The 20,401-nt window shown below is 37.1% G+C and overlaps 1 protein-coding gene and 1 pseudogene across 7 annotated transcripts in view; both read left to right on the forward strand.

Annotated features, from left to right (window-relative positions):
- CDH18 (cadherin 18) overlaps positions 1-20,401 on the forward strand; it is a 1,006,396-nt gene that overhangs the window by 769,125 nt on the left and 216,870 nt on the right. For all 7 annotated transcript variants that reach the window (XR_006702407.1, XM_045441405.1, XM_045441423.1 and 4 more), the window contains one exon: positions 7,693-7,812. Coding sequence is in view for 6 of the 7 variants with exons in the window: in XM_045441405.1 (XP_045297361.1) it covers positions 7,693-7,812 (120 nt within the window). In the remaining variant the exon portion in view is untranslated. The remainder of the gene's footprint in view (positions 1-7,692; positions 7,813-20,401) is intronic.
- On the forward strand, positions 17,648-19,348 carry LOC123578561 (annotated as a pseudogene).

Here is a 20,401-nt window from a genome sequence, read left to right on the forward strand (position 1 = left end):
TAGGCAGAGGGTAGAAATTTAATACTACCTCTCCCCCAAATAGATGCAGTTGGATGGCCATTACATACCACCAAGGAAACGCGCGCGCGCGCACACACACACACACACACACACACACACACACACACAGGTGAAGACACTGTAACTATTGAACTGAATGGAACTATTAAACTCCATCATGACTGGTTGGAGAAATAGACGGTAGAGGAAAGAATGTCACATATCAACACAGATAAGACCAGGCTTGAATTCCGCCTTTCCTAAATGTCAGCTACACAACCTTTTTGGACCTCAATGCCCTCATGTGTAAAATGGCATTAAATGTAAGTTTCTCAGTAGATTGATCTAATTATTCAATTAAATGACAGAGGGATACCTGGGTGGCTCAGTGGGTCAAGCGTCCAACTTCAGCTCAGATCATGATCTCACAGTTTGTGGGTTTGAACCCCGCATCGGGCTCTGTGCTAAAAACTCAGAGTCTGGAGTCGGCTTCAGATTCTGTGTCTACCTCTCTCTTTGCCCCTCCCCTGCTCACACTCTGTCTCTCTCTCAGAAATAAAGAAACCTAAAAAAATTAAATTAAATGTCATAGAGCAGAGTGTTTTTCATATAATTGGTACTAAATTCATGTTATTTCCTGAATTATTATTCTTTTTCTTTTTAAGGAATATACAATAAAATTTACTTGAATAATGTGAAATTTCACATTAGGCAGTTCCATAAAAGGGATCTAATTGAAAGTACACAGAACTTATGATGGCCATGATTTAAAATACACAGTTACAGGGGTACCTGTGTAGCTCAGTCTATTAAGCATCTAACTCTTGTTTTCAGCTCAGGTCATGATCTCACTGTTTTGGGTTTGAGCCCTGTGTCAGGCTTTGAGCTGACAGCACGGAGCCTGCTTCAGATTCTGTCTCCCCCGCTCTCTCTGCCCCTCCCATACTCACACTCCTCTTCCTTCTCTCCCCCTCTCTCTCTCAAAAATAAATATATAAACTTTTTAAAAATTAAAAAAAAAAATAATACACAGTTACAATAGTGATTTTTGTTTTGGTGACAGATGTTTCAGAAGTGTTCTTGCAGAAGGATTTTTTAAAAATCCAATGACTCCTGGGTGAATACTCAAAGCTTTATCAAATTACACAATGGCTGGAATCCTGTGTTATTGCTCTGTTAGTGAAATTACAGTCCTCCTGTGTAGAATGAAATTTTAGTTGTATCTGGATGACTATTGCTTTTTCACACTCCCTGGAAAAATCTTCTGAGAATTAAGCCCTAAGAGATTCCTTCAGAGAGATTCTCTGCCTACATAAATCCTTAGCTTATTTTTACTCAGAGTTCTTGCTCAACATTGATTCACTTGATATTTTAACAGAGCTGTGAACCCTGACAAATCATGCATAACGATTTGCAATCTCAGAGAATATTTGCTTGTATTAAAATGCCTTATTAAATATTTCAGATTGGTCTTTAGAGATTTTCAAAAAGTCCACTCTTTCTGCTTCTCCATTGATATGTAACTTTCTAAAATATGTGCTATTTATAAAGCTGTAGTACAAAAAAGAAACCAAATGAAGAGTGACACAGAGCAATTCCCAAAGGAAACAAGGCTTAAATTTTATTGCAGAAAAGATATCTTGAAAGCTTTTTTTATGTACTTTAATCTATTTTTTTTCAAATTTATATAAAACATCAGCTGAAAGGTACTAATCCCTAGCATGGGAACAGTTAAGTATGTGCCACAGGAAATATTTAAGATGAAAATTTTGTACACTAAATACCCAGTGAAGCTTTAAAAAGCTTTTGTGTTTTTTTTTTAAATAGGAAATAGTTGTAAAATTAAAGCTTATAAAGCACTTTTAAAGTTTTCTTTGATTGGAAGCCAGTTATAAACAGAAGGGGCTACCGGCTGAATATATATTGACCGATATATAATAATTTCTAGAAAAAATAGATTATTTTAATATTGTAGAATAATGGAATTTTTGTCATCACTTCATATATTTTCATTTGGAAATACAACATTATAAAGAATAATAATTTTTCCACTATGCATATAATTGGGGGACATAGTATGAATAAAGGAATTGAATTGTCCAATGTGGGATACCCTTCTTAGAATAAATACTGATTTGTTTTCTCTTTTTAATCACGAAGAAAAACTCTTCATTAACATAACCAATATATCTCATTAATTTACTGAAAAAATGCCAAAAAGTATATCACTAGTAGTGCCTAATGTTTAAAAAAAAAATCAGACACCATTAATTTCTACCTAAATTTATCAACTTGTGAGAATAACTTTTATTGTATCTCATTTATGATATAGCTGGTATCACATAGCATAGGGAATTACCATGTGTGTGTGTGTGTGTGTGTGTGTGTGTGTGCGCGCGCGCGCGCACCTGTGACTTGTAACTTTAGATTCTTTGACAGATTCAGTTAAAGAACACCTGTAAATCCTGAGAATAAATGTAATTTCTTCCCACTGCCACTGTAACACATTTTATTAGTTTGCTAAGGCCCCTGTAAGAAAGTACTGGCAAGCCAAGCAACTTAAACAACAGAACAAATTTTGTTTCCCTGTTCTCAAAACTAGAAGTCTGAGGACTAAAGTGTTAGCGGGGTCATGTTTCCTTCTAAAGTACTGGAAAGAGATTTGTCCCTAACCTCCCCTTCAGCTTCTAGTGCTTTGCTGGAAAGTTTTCCTTTCAGTGCTTGTTTAAGAATCACCCCAATATCTGTCTTCATCTTCATGTAAAGTACCCTGTGTGCATGCGTGCGTGCGTGCGTGCGTGTGTGTGTTTCCACATTCCCCATTTTTATAAGGGCACCAGTCGTATTAGAGTAGTAGGACTTTATCTTAATTAATTATGCCTACAGTGACCTTATTTCCAAATAAGATGGCCATGACGTCCTGGAGTCTAGAACTTCAACACATGAACGTTGAAGGGAACCAATTCAACTCATAACAGACACCCTGAAGGGTTCTATTTTTAGGTTATCTATTTTTTAATGAAAACAAAAGTTGTTTTTTTTTCCTAATGTAAAAGAACTCCCAAAAGCACTTAATGGTTCTTAAAATGTTGCCATCTAGGTTTCAGATATGTAAGAAAGTAAGATATGTATATATTTTTCTTTGGGCCTGAAACTTCCCTACCAATTCTCCTTGTAAGAAATCCTTGAACAATTGGGCAAGGGATTTATTTTCCATCCTCGCTATTTATTTTGACCCTTACTGTATCAGGGGTAGGCTGATTTTTGGTTGGGCTATATGCTGTACATATACGTGTGTTCCCTTCAGCCAGCCATCTGTGTATGAAGAGTGGTGTCCTCATACCTTCAGATGCCACCAAAGTAGAGTGATACAGGTAATTTCCTCTCCCTTGCTTCATGCACATTAGAATTGCCCAACACCTATGAGACCTACTCTATAGAGATGTGTATAACTGTTAATGACCATACATTTTGACCAGGATATAAGGTTATTATATTTGCTTTTTCTTCCCAGGATCCCTTCTCTGCTCATTTCTTGGTGCTACTTTAAACCATCACTTACTTAATACCAGCAGGCTACCTTTCTTTCTTTTCTTTCTCCTTTTCTTATTGTTCTTTATTTCACTTGTCACTCCATTCATGCCTTTCAGGTTTCATGTAACAAGACTGAACTTTTATAGACACTTTAAGCCAAGCGGAAGAATTTTTTTTCTTTTTTCTTTTTTTTTTTTTTTTTTGTCATGTGGAGACCCAGCCTGTTACCGCAAATGAGGTGTGATCTTGCACAATTTGTCTTTATCAGATTTCTCTATGGAATGGTTGACTGGGGACTGTTTTTAAGACATTAAAAACTGTTTAAAACCTGAATAACTATTGCAAGGCCAGAGCAAATTTTAAAACCTGACGATTTTATAAGTGTGGCTCCTTAAAAGATGACTATTTTTTTTAATTCTTTTAATGTTTATTTATTTTTGAAAGACAGAGAGAGAGAGAGAGAGAGACAGAGCATGAGCTGGGGAGGGGCAGAGAGAGAGTAAGACACAGAATCTGAAGCAGGCTTCAGGCCCTGAGCTGTTTGCACGGAGCCCGATGTGGGGCTCGAACCCACCAACTGCAGAGATCATGACCTGAGCCAAAATTGGACGCTTAAACAACTGAACCACCCAGGTGCCCCAAAGATGACTATTATTCTAATACTTTCTATCTATACTCTTCTCTCCTATCTGAATCTCAGTAACCCCTATCTGCCAGGTGTGATCAGCATTTTTCCTATCAGATCAAAGATTTGACTGATATAATTTTATAACACGTTACCCACATCATGGGCTTTTTACAGAGCTTGTCTGGGCACTTACTACATATTTCAATTTTTTTTTTTCAGTGTGGCTCCAACAAAAATGGCTCCTAAACCTACTTTTATTTGTAGACTTGTTTATTTGGAGATTGGTATTCTCTGAACAGGTTGGAGAGATAAATATGATGTATTCCACGAATTTTGTGACATCACAGAAAAACTCATTAAGACTCTATAAACATCATACTAATAATTAGAACTAGGAGTGAAAGAGGCAGTGAACAAACTCACTCCTCTAAGTCTAATGGAGCCAGGACGTGCAGTGCTGCAATGAGGAAAATCATGGTGCCCACACAAGCCTAAACAAGGCTTTCTAAGAGTGGAATGTCATTGAAGCAAGGGAATGGTTTTGTCTTTCATTTGAACTTTTAATTGTGAGATTATGGATTCACATGCAGCCATTAGAAATGATATGGACAGGGGCTCCTGGGGGCTCAGTCGGTTGAGGGTCCAACTTCGGCTCAGGTCATGATCTCATGGTTCGTGAGTTCAAGCCCCGCGTCAGGCTCTGGGCTGATGGCTCAGAGCCTGGAGCCTGCTTCCGATTCTGTGTCTCCCTCTCTCTCTGCCCCTCCCCCATTCATGCTCTGTCTCTCTCTGTCTCAAAAATAAATAAACATTTAAAAAAAATTAAAAAAGAAATGATATGGACAGGGGCTCCTGGGGGCTCAGTCGGTTGAGGGTCCAACTTCGGCTCAGGTCATGATCTCATGGTTCATTGGTTAGAGCCCCGCGTTGAGCTCTGTGCTGACAGCTCGGAGCCTGGAGCCTGCTTCTATTTCTGTGTTTCTGTCTCTCTCTGCCCCTCCTCTCTCTCTCTCTCTCTCTCTCTCAAAAATAAATAAACATTAAAAAATTAAAAACAAAAAGACACGATATGGACAGATCCTTTGTATCCTTAACTCAGTTTTTTTCAGTGATATAACATACAAAATTATCATCTTGAAAAACTATACAAAATATCATATCCAGGTAGTCGAAATTATTTGATCTTCAAATCTTATTTAGATTTCCCCCAGTTTTACTTGGATGAATGTTTAGTTCTATGTAATTTATCACCTGTGTATGTTTACGTAGCCACACCATCATCAAAATACTGAACAGTTCCAACATTATGAGGATCCCTCCCGTTGCTGTTTTATACACCAATCTCACTTACTTCCATCTCTTCTCCTTGAAACTGGCAACTACTAATCCGTTATCAGTTTCTAAAATTTCATCAACTCAAGAATGTGAAATGAACAGAATCTTACAATATGTCACCTTTTGGGATTGTTTTTTTCCCCCCACCAGGTATAATCCCCTAAAGATTCATCCAACTTGTTGCATATATCAACAGGGTGTTTATTTTTATTGTGGAGTAGTATTCCATACTATGAATGCACAGTAATTCTTTAGCTGTTTTTCCCAGTAGAGTTCATCTGGGATGTTTCCAGTTTGTGGCTACTACAGATAATGTTGCTGCGAATATATATGAATATTTGCAAACACGGTTTTAGGTGAACATACATTTTCATTACTTTAGCATCAATGCCCAAGAGTACAGTTTGCTGGGTTGTGTGGTAAATGTGTGTTTGGTTTTATAGAAATCTGCTAAATGTACACTTCCACCTGCGGTGTACAAGTGACCTAGTTTCTGAGTGTTCTTGCCGCATTTAGTGTCACCACTGCGTTTTTTCATTCTTAGAGATTACCTTTAGACATCACGCAGTCCTCCTCTTCTGAGTATGCGTAGCTACTTACCATATTTCCACTTATAATCTCAATGTAAAACTGCTACTTAGAGGCCAGAATCCTAACATATTGTTAAAAGTCCGTATACATTTATAATCTGCTAATAAGGATTCTCAGGTAAACACGGCAGACTAATTCTATTAAGTGTTCTAGTATCCCTTGAAGAACAAGCTTTGCTTAAAGTTACATCTGCATTTCCACTTGGAAGTAAAATCTTTGTCGTTAAACAGATATTTGACCCTTAGTGAGTGCCATACCTAAATAATTGAAGTCATGACTAAAATTAAAGACTGAAAATTGCCAGTGCCTCCATAGTCAAGGACCAAAATGAATGCAGGATTGCACACAGGCTTACTTGATTGTGGAAATATTTTGTTTGCTACATAACATGAATTAGTAGTGGAATCTTTCCAGTTAGGCAGAATAAAATATCAAGTATGCACTATTAGATGATTCATCAAGTACATTGTATGAATAAATGAGAGCTCTTCACCCACTAATTTTACAGTGATGTTACATAGCCCTTAATAGATGGTTGTCTTGTTATTCCTAGATCAGTTTTCATTTGGGAATAACTAAAATATGATATAAATGTATCTAATTATGCAAACAGTATTTTAATAAACATAAAAGAAACCAGCATAATTCATCCACTAATTTTACTACCTCAAAATACAATATTTCAAAGTTACACTTTAACGTACACTTTAAAGTACGCTTCAGGGGCACCTGGGTGGCTCAGTCGGTTAAGCGTCTGACTTCGGCTCAGGTCATGATCTCGCGGTCCGTGAGTTCGAGCCCTGCGTCGGGGGCTCTGCACTGACAGCTCAGAGCCTGGAGCCTGTTTCAGATTCTGTATCTCCCTCTCTCTCTGACCCTCCCCCATTCATGCTCTGTCTCTCTCTGTCTCAAAAATAAACAAACGTTAAAAAAAATTAAAAAAAAGTACACTTTAATTTAAAAAAAAACAGCAAAATAGGCATATTTTGATATTCTTTGTAGAAAGATGATTATGTTGGTACTGTTTATAAGAATCTAAAGGAATGAAAACTGAGCCTTGGAGACCAGTCAGGAGACTCATTAATAGTCTGTGTAAGAAATAAAAAGGGCATAAATGAATGAAAATGGTTTGAACGTGCTGTTTTGATGCCATTGATAATTTAATGTCAACTCACCCACATTCCAACCTAATCACGAACCACCCCACCTCCCATTTCCTGAATCATCATGTAACATGCGACATATGTCCTCACCATACCTTTAACTTTACCCCATCATTGAGTACCCGCTTGATCCTTGATCATCAACCCAACCCAACCCCGATTATGTGAGTGTCAGAGGAAGCTCTCCACAGTGTTGACAGCACAGAAAGAACTATATTAAAATATTGGAGACCAAATATTCTACGTCGGCCTCTCATTTGGTACAGTTGTGGTCATGGGAAAAAAAGCAAGGGACAGGTTTGATAGATAAATCCAAGAATTAAATTTAGTAGGATACGTCTCTTATAGCATTCCATAGGTATTGAAGAATAACCTTTTTCTGTGTACAGAGCATGTGCTAAATGTTACCACACACTAAAATTTGTTTTCCTGAATTCACAGGTACCTCTGTTCTACAGGTTACAGCTACTGATGCAGATGACCCTACCTATGGAAACAGTGCGCGGGTGGTTTATAGTATTCTGCAGGGACAGCCCTACTTCTCCGTAGACCCTAAAACAGGTTAGTGCATCTATGTGCAATTTATGTGCAGATGTGTGCTAAAATAAAAAAGAAACCAATATTTTTATCTCTGTGTACTCTCGTACATCGGAATTGTTATTTTAGCACATTTTAAAGTGTCCTCACTTTTTCTAAAATGAGGTAACTGAATCATTGAAGATAAAATAACTGTTTTTCTTAATATTTTGATTATCCATCGTTTATACCCATGCCAGTAAAAAGTTTATCTTTGCATATCCATGCAACAATTACTCTCTGCTTAAAACAAATGTGGAGTATTACATCAAGTGAGATTTTCAAGTGTATTTTTTATATTAATTACATATTAGTTTTAAGCCTTTGCCAAAAAGGGTAAATATTCATTGGATGTTTCCCTATTTTATTTGAATTTGATTGTCACGTAAGTTGTCATATATTACATTGGGGGAACTACTGTGTCTAGAACTGACATTTTTCCGTAGTTGGAAATTTCTTCACTCTTCAAATATTGTCTTATATGAGAGAAATTAACTGAGAGTGAAGACAAAAACATAGAAAATGCTTTTTTTTTTTTTTTCAGGAAAAATAGGTATTCTGCTCTCTCTCCTCTCCTTTTTCTGTCCTAAACAATGATATCGTGTTATGTGATGTCAAAATGGGAATGCGTTATAGGATCATGTTACAGCAGCATAATCTAAAAACCACATAAAAGTTCATGGCCCCATTGACAAATAATTTGTTAATAAAAATGTGACTAAACATACATCGATTTCGAATGTAGCCAAATGTCCAGTAAGAAATGAGTTTCACATTTTACTCATAGTTTAAAGATAGTCATGAGGCATAGATGAAGAGAGAGATCCAGGATATTCCAGAGGTTCCTAAATCCTTTCTAGTTACACTAGATTCATTCTGAATCAGATTAACATGTGGGATTATCAAGACGTAATGGACACAGCCACATAACTAACACAGAAGAAAACTATGTTTGGTTGTAATATCCCCTTATACTCACATAATTACATGGCATACAAAACATTTTTTAAGGGACCCTGCTTCATAAGTTTATGCATCTCAGGTTTGTTTACCACTATCTTAGATGAGGTACATCTAACTGAAAAGATGCTAGTACATTCCCAGTAACTAATACCATTTGAATGCTAAGAGTATTGTCAGGATCATGTTTTCAAGAGAATTCCACCAGGTTATTTGTCTTCTTTATTCCCCTGGTGTGCTCCAACCCATAAGTATATGGGACAATAATAGATCTCAGGCATACTGTTAACCCCTTAGTTATTATAATTTATGAAGAAAATAATGAAGAATATGTTCAGAGCTAGGTAAATGCAGAATACATACATACAAGTAGATCCTTGTATTATATGCATTATAATTATAAAATAAATATATAATAAAATGAGGTAAAAACTAAAAATCAGGAGATGATAAAAAATAATACAATGTGAACCAAAATAAGTATCAGATAAGCAACTTCTTGAGAGGTCTGGGGGACCCAGTCAGGTAGGCATCTGACTCTTGCTTTTGGCTCAGGTTATAAGCTCATGGTTCATAGGTTCGAGCCCTGCATTGGGCTCTGTGCTGTCAGCACGGAGACGGCTCGGGATTCTCTCTCTCCCATTCTCTCTGTCCCTCCTCCATTCATGATCTCTCTTTCTCTCTCTCAATACAAATAAAGAAACTTAAAAATATAAATAAAAATATTTTATTTTTTAAAATAAAAAATCAGCAATAGTCAAGAATGGCATCTATGTATAAATGATACTCATATGAGTTTTTACCACTGCTAACAAAGACTATTAGAAGAGTTATCTGGTTTAACATAGATGTACTTGTATTTCGAGTTGAATCAATTTTCACACAGCCTTCATATATTTTTACCCAATAAATAATGAATATTTCAAAGAAAAATATAACATTTCAGAACATTTCTGTTGTTAAATTCTATGTTTAATTTGCAGGCACATAAAAAATGAGACTAAAAAAGCCTACCTTTTAATTATATACAAGGAGCATACTAGATATTCTTTTCTTTTCAACACTTTTACAGCATTTTAGATATCAAAGGGTTTCTGCTACATGTTGCTAAAAAAAGGGTAGACATTGGGCTTGAAATCTTTCTCAAACACTTCTGCACTGATAACAGACATTCCACACGTAAGAGGACAGTGATGTTATACTGTAATTAGTATAGTACAGTAATTCTTAACTGTTATTTTTCTAAAATACTAAGGTTTATTCCAGAATGATTTAAGGATACTTCATGATCAAATCCTAGGATGTTACGTAATATCATAATAAATTGGTCAAGTGACTTAAATTATATGCCCCTGTGTACTTGCATAGAAATTTAGAATAGCAACTAAATCCAATGAGAAACTTCATGCAATGTTCTTAGCCCAGTCCTTAGAAAGATATAGGTAGGTAGTCAATTTCTAGTGTCCCTCCCCTTTTAAAAAAATGTTTATTTATTTTTGAGAGAGAGACAGAGTGCGAGTGGCGGAAGGTCAGAGAGACAGGGAGACACAGAATCCAAAGCAGGCTCCAGGCTCTGAGCTGTTGGCACAGAGCCCGATGAGGGCTTGAACTCACAAACTGTAAGATCATGACCTGAGCTGAAGTCAGGCACTTAACCAACTGAACTACCCAGGTTCCCCATGTCCCCACTTTTTTTTTTTAAGATTAAAAAGAATGTCCAAAATTGCATAGTGTGCCATCACAAGGGTTTGGAATAGTCTTAACTGAAACAGGAAAAAAATATTGTTTGAAAGAATTTTTAGTCCACATTAACTATACAAAATGTGAATTCTACGTGTCATATATCGCTAAATTACATTTTTCAGGCATTTAAAGAAAGTTTTTTAAGTATTCTTGTTAAGAAAAATATACTTTTAGAAAATGTGGGATCACTATTTATTTATTATTATTTTTTTATTTATTTTTTTGGGACAGAGAGAGCGGGATCACAATTTAAAAGAAAGTAAGTTAAAAATAAGTAAATAAAAGGAAGTAAGTTAGACGTGAAAATAACCAACATTTTATCCTTAGAAATGACTGTCCCAGCTGAAAATAGTGTCTCTAGATGAGATAAAGTGACATGCTGTCCAGGAAACAATTGTCATTAATGTACAAGTCCTGACCCACAATAGCTCTGATTCTCTAAAAAGACTTTTCCTTAACATCTTGTAGCAGAAATCAATCAGCTATAAAACTGCACTCAGGGGAAGGCCTCAGTGAGTTTCTTAGGATGTAATTGAACAAGGCTTTCAACATAGTTTCTCCAGTGCGCATGATGTAATTAAAGTCATCAGCAACTTTGTTTCTATTTAACCTTTTCAATTTTATTTTATTTTAACAATGAACAAAGAATTGCTTGTGGAAGATCACTATATATTTGGATAAAAGATATAAAGCATCTTTAAAAGTTTTATGAATTTCAATGTTAATTTTGCAGAATTCCATATGAAACTCTACTTGAGAATGCCTTTATTTTCCCAAACGCAATATTTTGCTTATCGATAGCCAAGCAGTTAAAATATTTAATTTATGGTCCAAAAAATCTGCAAAAGGAGAAAATTTGTCCATAGCAGAATATATTTTGTCAATTTGTCTCACCCAATAGCCCTCTCTAATTGATATAACAACAATAATAATTGCACAAATCGTTGTAGATACATTTTTAAATAATTTCCTACAATTAGCTGCACATAGACAAAAATAGTGAGCCTAGTGCTGAAGAATTTGTTTCTTTTGGAGAAAAAACTAATGCATTAATTCAGAACTGTGTCATGTTTCCTAATTACCGAAAGAAATTATGTATCACTTTATTTTTTTTAGAGAAGAATTCTAAGAAGTTCCTGAAAGTGTAAGAGTGTATGGGGTTTAACACAAGAAGTCCGTTTTATTTTATTTTATTTTATTTTAATTTTTTTTAAGGTTTATTTATTTTTGAGACAGAGAGAGACAGAGCATGAACGGGGGAGGGTCAGAGAGAGGGAGACAGAATCTGAAACAGGCTCCAGGCTCTGAGCTGTCAGCACAGAGCCCGACACGGGGCTTGAACTCACGGACCACGAGATCATGACCTGAGCTGAAGTCGGCCGCTTAACCGACTGAGCCACCCAGGTGCCCCAAGAAGTCCATTTTAGATAGCATTTAAGAAATAGACAGTTGACACCAGTGGTTGTTCACTCAATAACAATTTCCCACTTTGTTGGTCCTATTAGAATTCTAACTTCGCTCGTTGTAGCAGCATACTCACTTAAGAAGCTAGATTTCCCAGCCTCCCTGTTGCTCTCGTGACACACTTCTAGCCAGTGAGCTATAAAAGAAACACCACTAGAGGCTTTTACATATCTCTATATAGGTGCCAATGCTTCGTCATTTTGGTTTCCCACCTTCTGGATTTACACATATGCATAATCCCTGGGGGGTACAGCAACTATCTTGTAATCATGGGACAATGAGCACACAAGGTGAAAGTCGCATGGGAAAAACTGGTGAGCAAAAGCCTGGCAGTGAAGTCACTCTGAGTAATTTTTTTTATGTGCGAACACATGCAGTGCTGATACCTGGACTTTTGTGAAACGAGCTTTGCAGACCGGTGAATCCCCTTCCCAGCACTGTGCACTTCCCACACAGGCGTAGACATGGAGCTCCTAGACGACTTTTATTCCTCTCAACCCAGGACACATGGTCCAGAGAGAGAGAGCGCAGTGCTTTCTGTATTTAAGGAGTCATTTTCAGTTCCACTGCCAATACTAAGCTGGAAAAGGAGATTGTTCACACTGACTTGAATATCAAAAGGTACATTAATTGTTGATATTTGGGGGGAATCAGAGAATAGAACCAAAGATAATTTTCTCTGACATGCCACTGAATATGCATATGTGAAAAATAATTTTAACTGCCATCAAGATGTAGTAAGTAAACTATATACAGTATAGACATCAGCTAACTCTCCTACTACCGCCTAGGTCCATCTGTGCTGTTACAAATGGCGAGATTTCATTCTTTCTTCAAGACTGAAAAATATTTCAGTATATTGTATTATTGTATGTGTATGTATACACACATACACACACACACACACACACACATATATGTTACAAATGGCAAGAGTCCATTCTTTTTTCATGACCAACAAATATTTAAGTATATTGTGTTATTGTATGTGTGTGCATATATATGTACATATATACACATATAAATATATATATGCACACACACATATATAAACACATATACATATATACACATATATATGTATATATGTTACAAATGGCAAAAGTTCATTCTTTTTTCATGACCGAAAAATATTTAAGTATATTGTGTTATTGTATGTATGTGCATATATATGTACATATATACACATATAAATATATATATGCACATACACACATATATAAACACATATACATATATATACACATATATATGTATATATGTTACAAATGGCAAAAGTTCATTCTTTTTTCATGACCGAAAAATATTTAAGTATATTGTGTTATTGTATGTGTGTGCATATATATGTACATATATACACATATAAACATATATATGCACACACACATATATAAACACATATACATATATATACACATATATATGTATATATGTTACAAATGGCAAAAGTCCATTCCTTTTTCATGCCTGACTAATATTTCCGTATATTATTTTATTGCATATATATACATTACATTTTCTTTGTCCTTTCATCCGTTGATAGATACTTAAGATGTTACCGTATCTTGGCCTTTGTCAATAATGTTGCAGTGAATATATATATATATTTTTTTTTTCAAATATACATATATATTTTCAAATGAATGTTTTTGGTGGGTTTTTTTTTTTTTTGATAAATATCCAGAAGTAGAATTTCTGGATCATCTGATAGACTTAATTTTAGCTTTTAGAGGAAACTTTATCCTGTTTTACATAGAAGCTGTACCAATTTTACATTCACACCGACAGCATAAAGGGGTTTCCTTTTGTGTACATTCTCACCAAAACTTATTTCTGGTCTTTTTGATAACATTCATTCTAAGAGGTGTGAGGTGATAGCCCATTGTGGTTTTGATTTGTATTTCCCTGATGACAAGTGATGTTATACATCTTGGCCACCTGTATGTTGGCCACCTGTATATCATATTTGGGAAAATATTCAGGTTTTCTGCCCACTTAAAAATTAGTATCACTAAAACACATTATATTAGTTTTAGGGGTACAGTATAATGATTTGCCACTTGTGTCCACTGTGAAATGATGACCGCTATCAAGTCTAGTCATCATCCATCACCATAATAAGTTGCAGCTGTTTTGTGTGTGTGTGATGAGAATTTTCAAGATGGACTCTCCTGGCAACTTTTAAATGTACTCTGCCCATTTTTTAATTGGATTGTTTGGCTTTTTCTTTGCTATTGAGTTGTATGAGTTCTTCGTGTATTTTGAATATTAACTCCTTATCAGACATAGGACTTGAAAATATTTTCTCCCATTCCATAGGTTACCTTTTCATTTTGTCACGGTTTCCTTTGCTGTGCAGTTGCTTTAGAGTTTGATGTAGTCTCACTTGTTTATTTTTGCATTTGTTGCTTTTATCTTTGTGTCAGAGTCAAAAAAAAAATCATTGCCAAGACCTATGTTAAGAAAGATACCGCCTATGTTTTTTTTCTAGAAGTTTTGTAGTTTCGGGTCTTATGTTCATCTTTTTAATTCATTTTGAGTTAATTTTTGTGTATGTTGTAAGAAAGCAATCCAAATTCATTCTTTTGCATATGGCTGTCCAGTTTTCCAAACACCATTTATTGAAGACACTGTCCTTTTCCCATTGCATATTTTTTGCTCGTTCGTTATGTATTAACTGACTATATATGTGTGAATTTATTTGTAGGCTCCCTATTCTGTTCCACAAATCTATATGTCTGTTTTTATGTCATTACAATATTGTTTTGGTTACTATAGCTTTATAATGTAGTTTGGCTTGGGTCAGTATCTTGTGGTTCATGGATTTGAGCCCCACATTGGGCTCTGTGCTGACTGGTTAGGATTCTGTGTCTCCCTCTCTCTCTCTGAGTCCCCGCCTTGTGTTTTTAATCTCTCTCTCTCTCTCTCTCTCTCTCTCTTTCAAAAATAAATAAGCTTGAAAAAATTTTTTAAAAGATCGCTTTGGTTATTTTGGGTCTTATGAACTTTAGAATTGTCTGTTCTATTTCTATGAAAAATGCCACTGGAATTTTGGTAGGGATTGCACTGAATCTATAGATTCATCCTTTGGATAGGATGTATAGTTTAACGTATTGATTCTTCTAAGCTATATCATGAAATGTATTTCCATTCATTTGTTTCTTCTATGTTTTTCACTAATTACTTACAGTTTTTAGTGTATGGATCTTCTACCTGCTTGGTTAAATTTATTCCTAAGTATTTTCTTCTTTTTTGATGCAATTATAAGAGTTTGTTTTACTAATTTTCTTTCTGACTTTGTCATTACAGTATAGAGATGCAACAGATTTTTGCATATTTTTCTATCCTGCAACGTTACTGAATTCTTTTATTAGTTCTAACCATTTTGTTGGAGTCTTTAGGGTTTCCTATGTATAACAGCTTTTCGTCTGCAAATAGTAACAGTTTTACTTCTTCCTTTCCAATTTGGATGCCTTTTACTTCTTGCATAATTGCCCTGGTTAGGACTTCTAGTACCATGCTGAATAAAAATGGTGAGAGTGGGTACCCCTGTCTTGCTCCTAGTATGAGAGGAAAAGGTTGTAGCTTTTTCCTGTTGAGTATTGTAGAAGTGCCGACAACATTGAGTTCACCTTTGGCCTTCCATCTTGTTTTCTCCTTCTGGTACATGGATGATGCCATTTTAGATAAGTAATAGAGGTCCTCTGACCCACAGATGGCACAGACTCATGTAACTACCCTGTGACCTCACTACCATGGCCATAACTCCTTAAGGACTGGGGGTTAAGGCCCAAGTAGCGACAGAGAATAGGGGCTGAGAGTAGCTGCTGTGGGTCATCTAACTGCCTGATTGCCCCATCAGTAAGTTACCCTGAATATAACTCTGCATAGTATTATGGAATGGCTTGCTTGGTTTTTTGGTATCAAGCTATCTTCTCAGTCTGGCCCTCCTCCAACTTGTAATAATTTGCATACTTAGCAAGATACTGGAAAAGAAAACAAGCATGTGTAAAAGTACCAGGCCAGGCTAAAGCTCCTTGTCATGTCCAGGGTGAGCAAGGGGGGGGGGGCGGGCGCCTGGGAGCCCTATACATGTAGGGGAAAAACCAGGTTGGCCAGCCACCCCCATGTGGGAAATCTTGGTCAGGATTTCTGGGCATTTAGGACCAGTATGGCACCCCCCAAACACCTAAGGGATTGTTAGATACTCTATTCACAATAGTAGGGAAAAGGCAGTAGAGAAGGGAAAGTGATCAAGCTATTGCAACCACAGCTTGGCCATTGCCCCATGCCTTAAGATTCACCGCAGAAAAGGAATTATGAGTAAGGAGAGCATTGGAACAGATCCAAGAAGCATTGGCTCTGGAAAGGACATACAAGCTGCATGTTCCTCTAATACAGATCTCATGTCCAAAAGAATTCAAAAGCAGGAAGAACGGTTAGAAATTATTGCATGTAAGGTGTATGGGCACAGGTTACCACACACTAGAGAGAGAACTGTTATATCTCAGGAGAACTGGGACCGGAAATCATGAGATCCCTGGGGTAATGACTCCTCTGATGAGGATATTATCATAGAGTGTTACAGAAACTGGTCTGGATCACCCAGCAGAACCAAGCGGCACTCAGAGATCTTGGAAGGCAGGAGGTTTATTTTACACCTGTGGGCTCAGAGGAGATCATTCTCCAGAGGTCTGAGCCCGGAGCATAGCAGAGGGGACAACTTATAGTCTGTTACTTCTACATTCCTCATTAGCAGCAATTTGGCCCCAGAGGCAAGCAGGGTGGGAAGAAGAACCCGGAAGGGGAGTCTTCAGGCAGGGGCTGGAATTCACCTATAAGTCCTGTCGGCCAGCTTATAACAGATTTTTCCCTATCAAGAGGAAGAAAATGATTTCCAGGAAGGAATTTTGATTCAAACAAAGACCCAGCCCACTCACGAGCCTGGGAATAACTGAGAAGAAATTCCTATTAGTCAGAAAACTATGAGGGAACTTTCTGCAGCTGAATTGGTGGAGCTAACAGGCACTTTAAGCAAAAGGGCAGAGAAGAGGGGGCTGCTTGTGTGTTACCACTCTTGGATACTGCAGGAGACGGTATTATGTTAAATGCATTTCAGATGTCAACAACGGCCTCAGCCACTGCTGGACCTCCCTTGTGACAAAAACTATATACCCCAGGCATGGGTGAAAATAGCAGGTGCTTAGCTAATCTGATCGATTAGGTAAATGCTAGCATCAAGGTAACCTGGCCTAGTGAAGGGGCTGTGTTCTCCCTTCTGTATTGCTGGAATTCTATGGAAGAACTAAAAGAAATTATACTTTCAACATGAATGAGGGGCGCCTGGGTGGCTCAGACAGTTGAGCGCCCGACTTCGGCTCAGGTCATGATCTCACAGTCTGTGAGTTTGAGCCCTGGGTCGGGCTCTATGCTGACAGCTCAGAACCTGTAGCCTGCTTTGGATTCTGTATCTCCCTCTCTCTCTGTTCCTCTGTGTCTAGCTCGTGCTCTGTGTCTGGCTCAAAAATAAATAAACATAAAAAAAAAAACACAAACAAATGGCAATGAAACAGGCCATTTGCACTCCGAATTCTAGAAGCCTAGACAAAGAATTGTTTTCCTCTAGTATGGAAGACTCTATCTTAAAGTGAGCCCCAGGGGCATGGTACAGGACTTCAGTATCTTACCCCTATGGTTAATGGGCCCATTGTTACAGTGGGAACTATGGTGACTAACTTCACTGAAATGGAGAGAATCCATAATGAGGGAAATAATTGAAAAACAAATGACTTTACTGATGATAAAGTGGTGATGATGGGGCCCATCAAGGTCTCTTGTAAACCGTGGAGGCAAGATCTAATGCTGTCTTGGACCTCAAAAGAAAACATAAACACACAACCCAGTCTGGTCTTTCTAAACCTATGGAAGGAGTTGCCCAAGGGAAAGCAGTTTACTCCCTTGAAGGAAGGCTCAAAAAACCCAGATGTGTCACCAAATAACTCTTCCACTAATGGAGGAATTTCAAGGGTAGATACCCCAGACCCCTAGAGAATAGGGATTAGGCCCAGTGTTGTCCTCTAGTGCGTTCAGTTGGGGGCAACCAGAGGTCCCATGTGGAATTAACCATTTATTAGTCTTGCACTAACAGACTGAAGTAGCCCTACTAGACAACTAGAGCTGAATGCACAGCTATCTGTGTGTGCATAGGGAGAAATAAAGTCTATTCATGGTGGCAGGGGACAAATTATTAAGGTCTGAGGAACTAGTCTCTACCTACAGATCACCAGGCTTCCTCCCCACTGTTTTCTAGTGCATATTTCTCCCATTCCTTAGTATATTCCGGGCGTAGATGTTCTACAGGATCTCAATCTAAACTACAATGGCAAATGAATTCAGGTTGCATAACTTGGAATGATTCATCCTTTCTGTCTCAGCAGCTGTGCCATTACAGGAGTGACTGTAACGTGACTTAAAGTCACATTGTTGGGAGGTAAATACCAACAAGTTCCATGGTCCAGGCCAATCAGTAAAGTTTCTGGGCATTATCTGATCAGATGGTATAAAAGTGATGCCTAAGGCTGTCATGGATTGAAATACAAGCCTTCCCAGTCCCTAGAATGGTAAAGGAATTACAGACTTTTTTGGTTTAATAGGATTGTGGGAGACCTTATATTGCCCATCAGACAAGATATTAAGACCCTCATATTCCTCGGTTGAGATGGGAAGCTGAGACCTGGGACTTGGAGCAGCTTGGAGGCAGTGAATAATAGCTCTTCAAGTCTGCAATAAAAAAATGGCCTCCAATAAAACTACATTGCAAAAAAAAAAAAAAAAATGGGGAACAAGCAGAATGGAAAGAGTCCAAAAAGTAGAAGAGGTAGAGCCTGATGAATTCGTGGTGAAAAAAGTACTGACTGACGTGTAGTGAATGGAAAGGTGGAGAATTTCCTGAAGTGGAAGGGATTTACAGATGCTGACAGTACTTGGGAACCTGAAGAAAATTTAGATTGTTCAGAGTTAATTGAAGCATTTCTTAATTCTCAAAAAGCTGGTGAAGAAAAAGATGGTGCAAAAAGAAAATCGTTATCTGACAGTGAATCTGATGATAGCAAATCCAAGAAGAAAAGAGATGCTACTGATAAACCAAGAGGCTCTGCCAGAGGTCTTGATCCTGAACGAATAATTGGTGCACAGACAGCAGCGGAGAGTTAATGTTTCTCATGAAGTGGAAAGATTCAGATGAGGCAGACGGTGGTGGCGAAAGAGGCAAATACGAAGTGTCCTCCGATTGTAATTGCTTTTTTGTGAAGAGAGACTAACTTGGCATTCTTGTCCAGAGGATGAGGTTCAGTAATTGTTTGTGTTGCTTTTTATGTATGAATATATATTATATATATACACATATATATATGTATATGTACATATGTATACATATGTATATGTATATATGTATATGTATATATATGTATATGTATATATATGTATATATTATATAGGTAATCTGGGTATTGTTTTTTTTTATTTATTAGTGTGAATAGATAACATTCAAATGAAAAATCAAGTTAGATATGTTTGTTTTGAAATAGTATTGGGGGAGTTGTTGGGGGTTTTTGCATCTATAGCACTGGTTACTTTGAACAAATAAAAGCTTTTTGTGGTTGCTTCCTTTATCAGAAAATAATATTTGAGACCAGATATTTTTCCCCTGCTTTAGAGAACACCTTTTCTAAATATTTTTCTAAAAATTGAACAAACCTTCATAGTTGTTACTCGATCAGAATTTGTCTTTAACTCCTATATGCCTGAGGACCATTTTGGGTTTTTTGTTTATTTGGGGAGTTTTTGTGTGTATACTTAAAATACATACATAAATGGTTTTCTTTTTTTTCTTTTCTTTTAACATTCCCCAAAATAAAAACAGCATTTTATAACCATGGGTAATCCCATGTTTCTGGGACGCCATCATTTTCAGCAACCTAAGAAATATATCACTTACACTGAAATTTTTCCTGAAGCCTTAACCTTTCAAATTTTGCAATTAATTGGGCAATTTAATTTTTTTTTTCAACGTTTATTTATTTTTGGGACAGAGAGAGACAGAGCATGAACGGGGGAGGGGCAGAGAGAGAGGGAGACACAGAATCGGAAACAGGCTCCAGGCTCTGAGCCATCAGCCCAGAGCCCGACGCGGGGCTCGAACTCACGGACCGCGAGATCGTGACCTGGCTGAAGTCGGACGCTTAACCGACTGCGCCACCCAGGCGCAATTGGGCAATTTAAATATGATGTAAGCAATTAAAATTGGACAATTTGAAAGCAGCCATATCAGAAATCATGTCTACAGTCACACAAATGCAAGTTTGTTGGCAAGATCCCCGAAAGGAAAGTTTTATCACTACCAACAATC

This window comes from Leopardus geoffroyi, chromosome A1, assembly GCF_018350155.1.
Source record: "Leopardus geoffroyi isolate Oge1 chromosome A1, O.geoffroyi_Oge1_pat1.0, whole genome shotgun sequence".
NCBI classification, from domain to species: Eukaryota; Metazoa; Chordata; class Mammalia; order Carnivora; family Felidae; genus Leopardus; species Leopardus geoffroyi.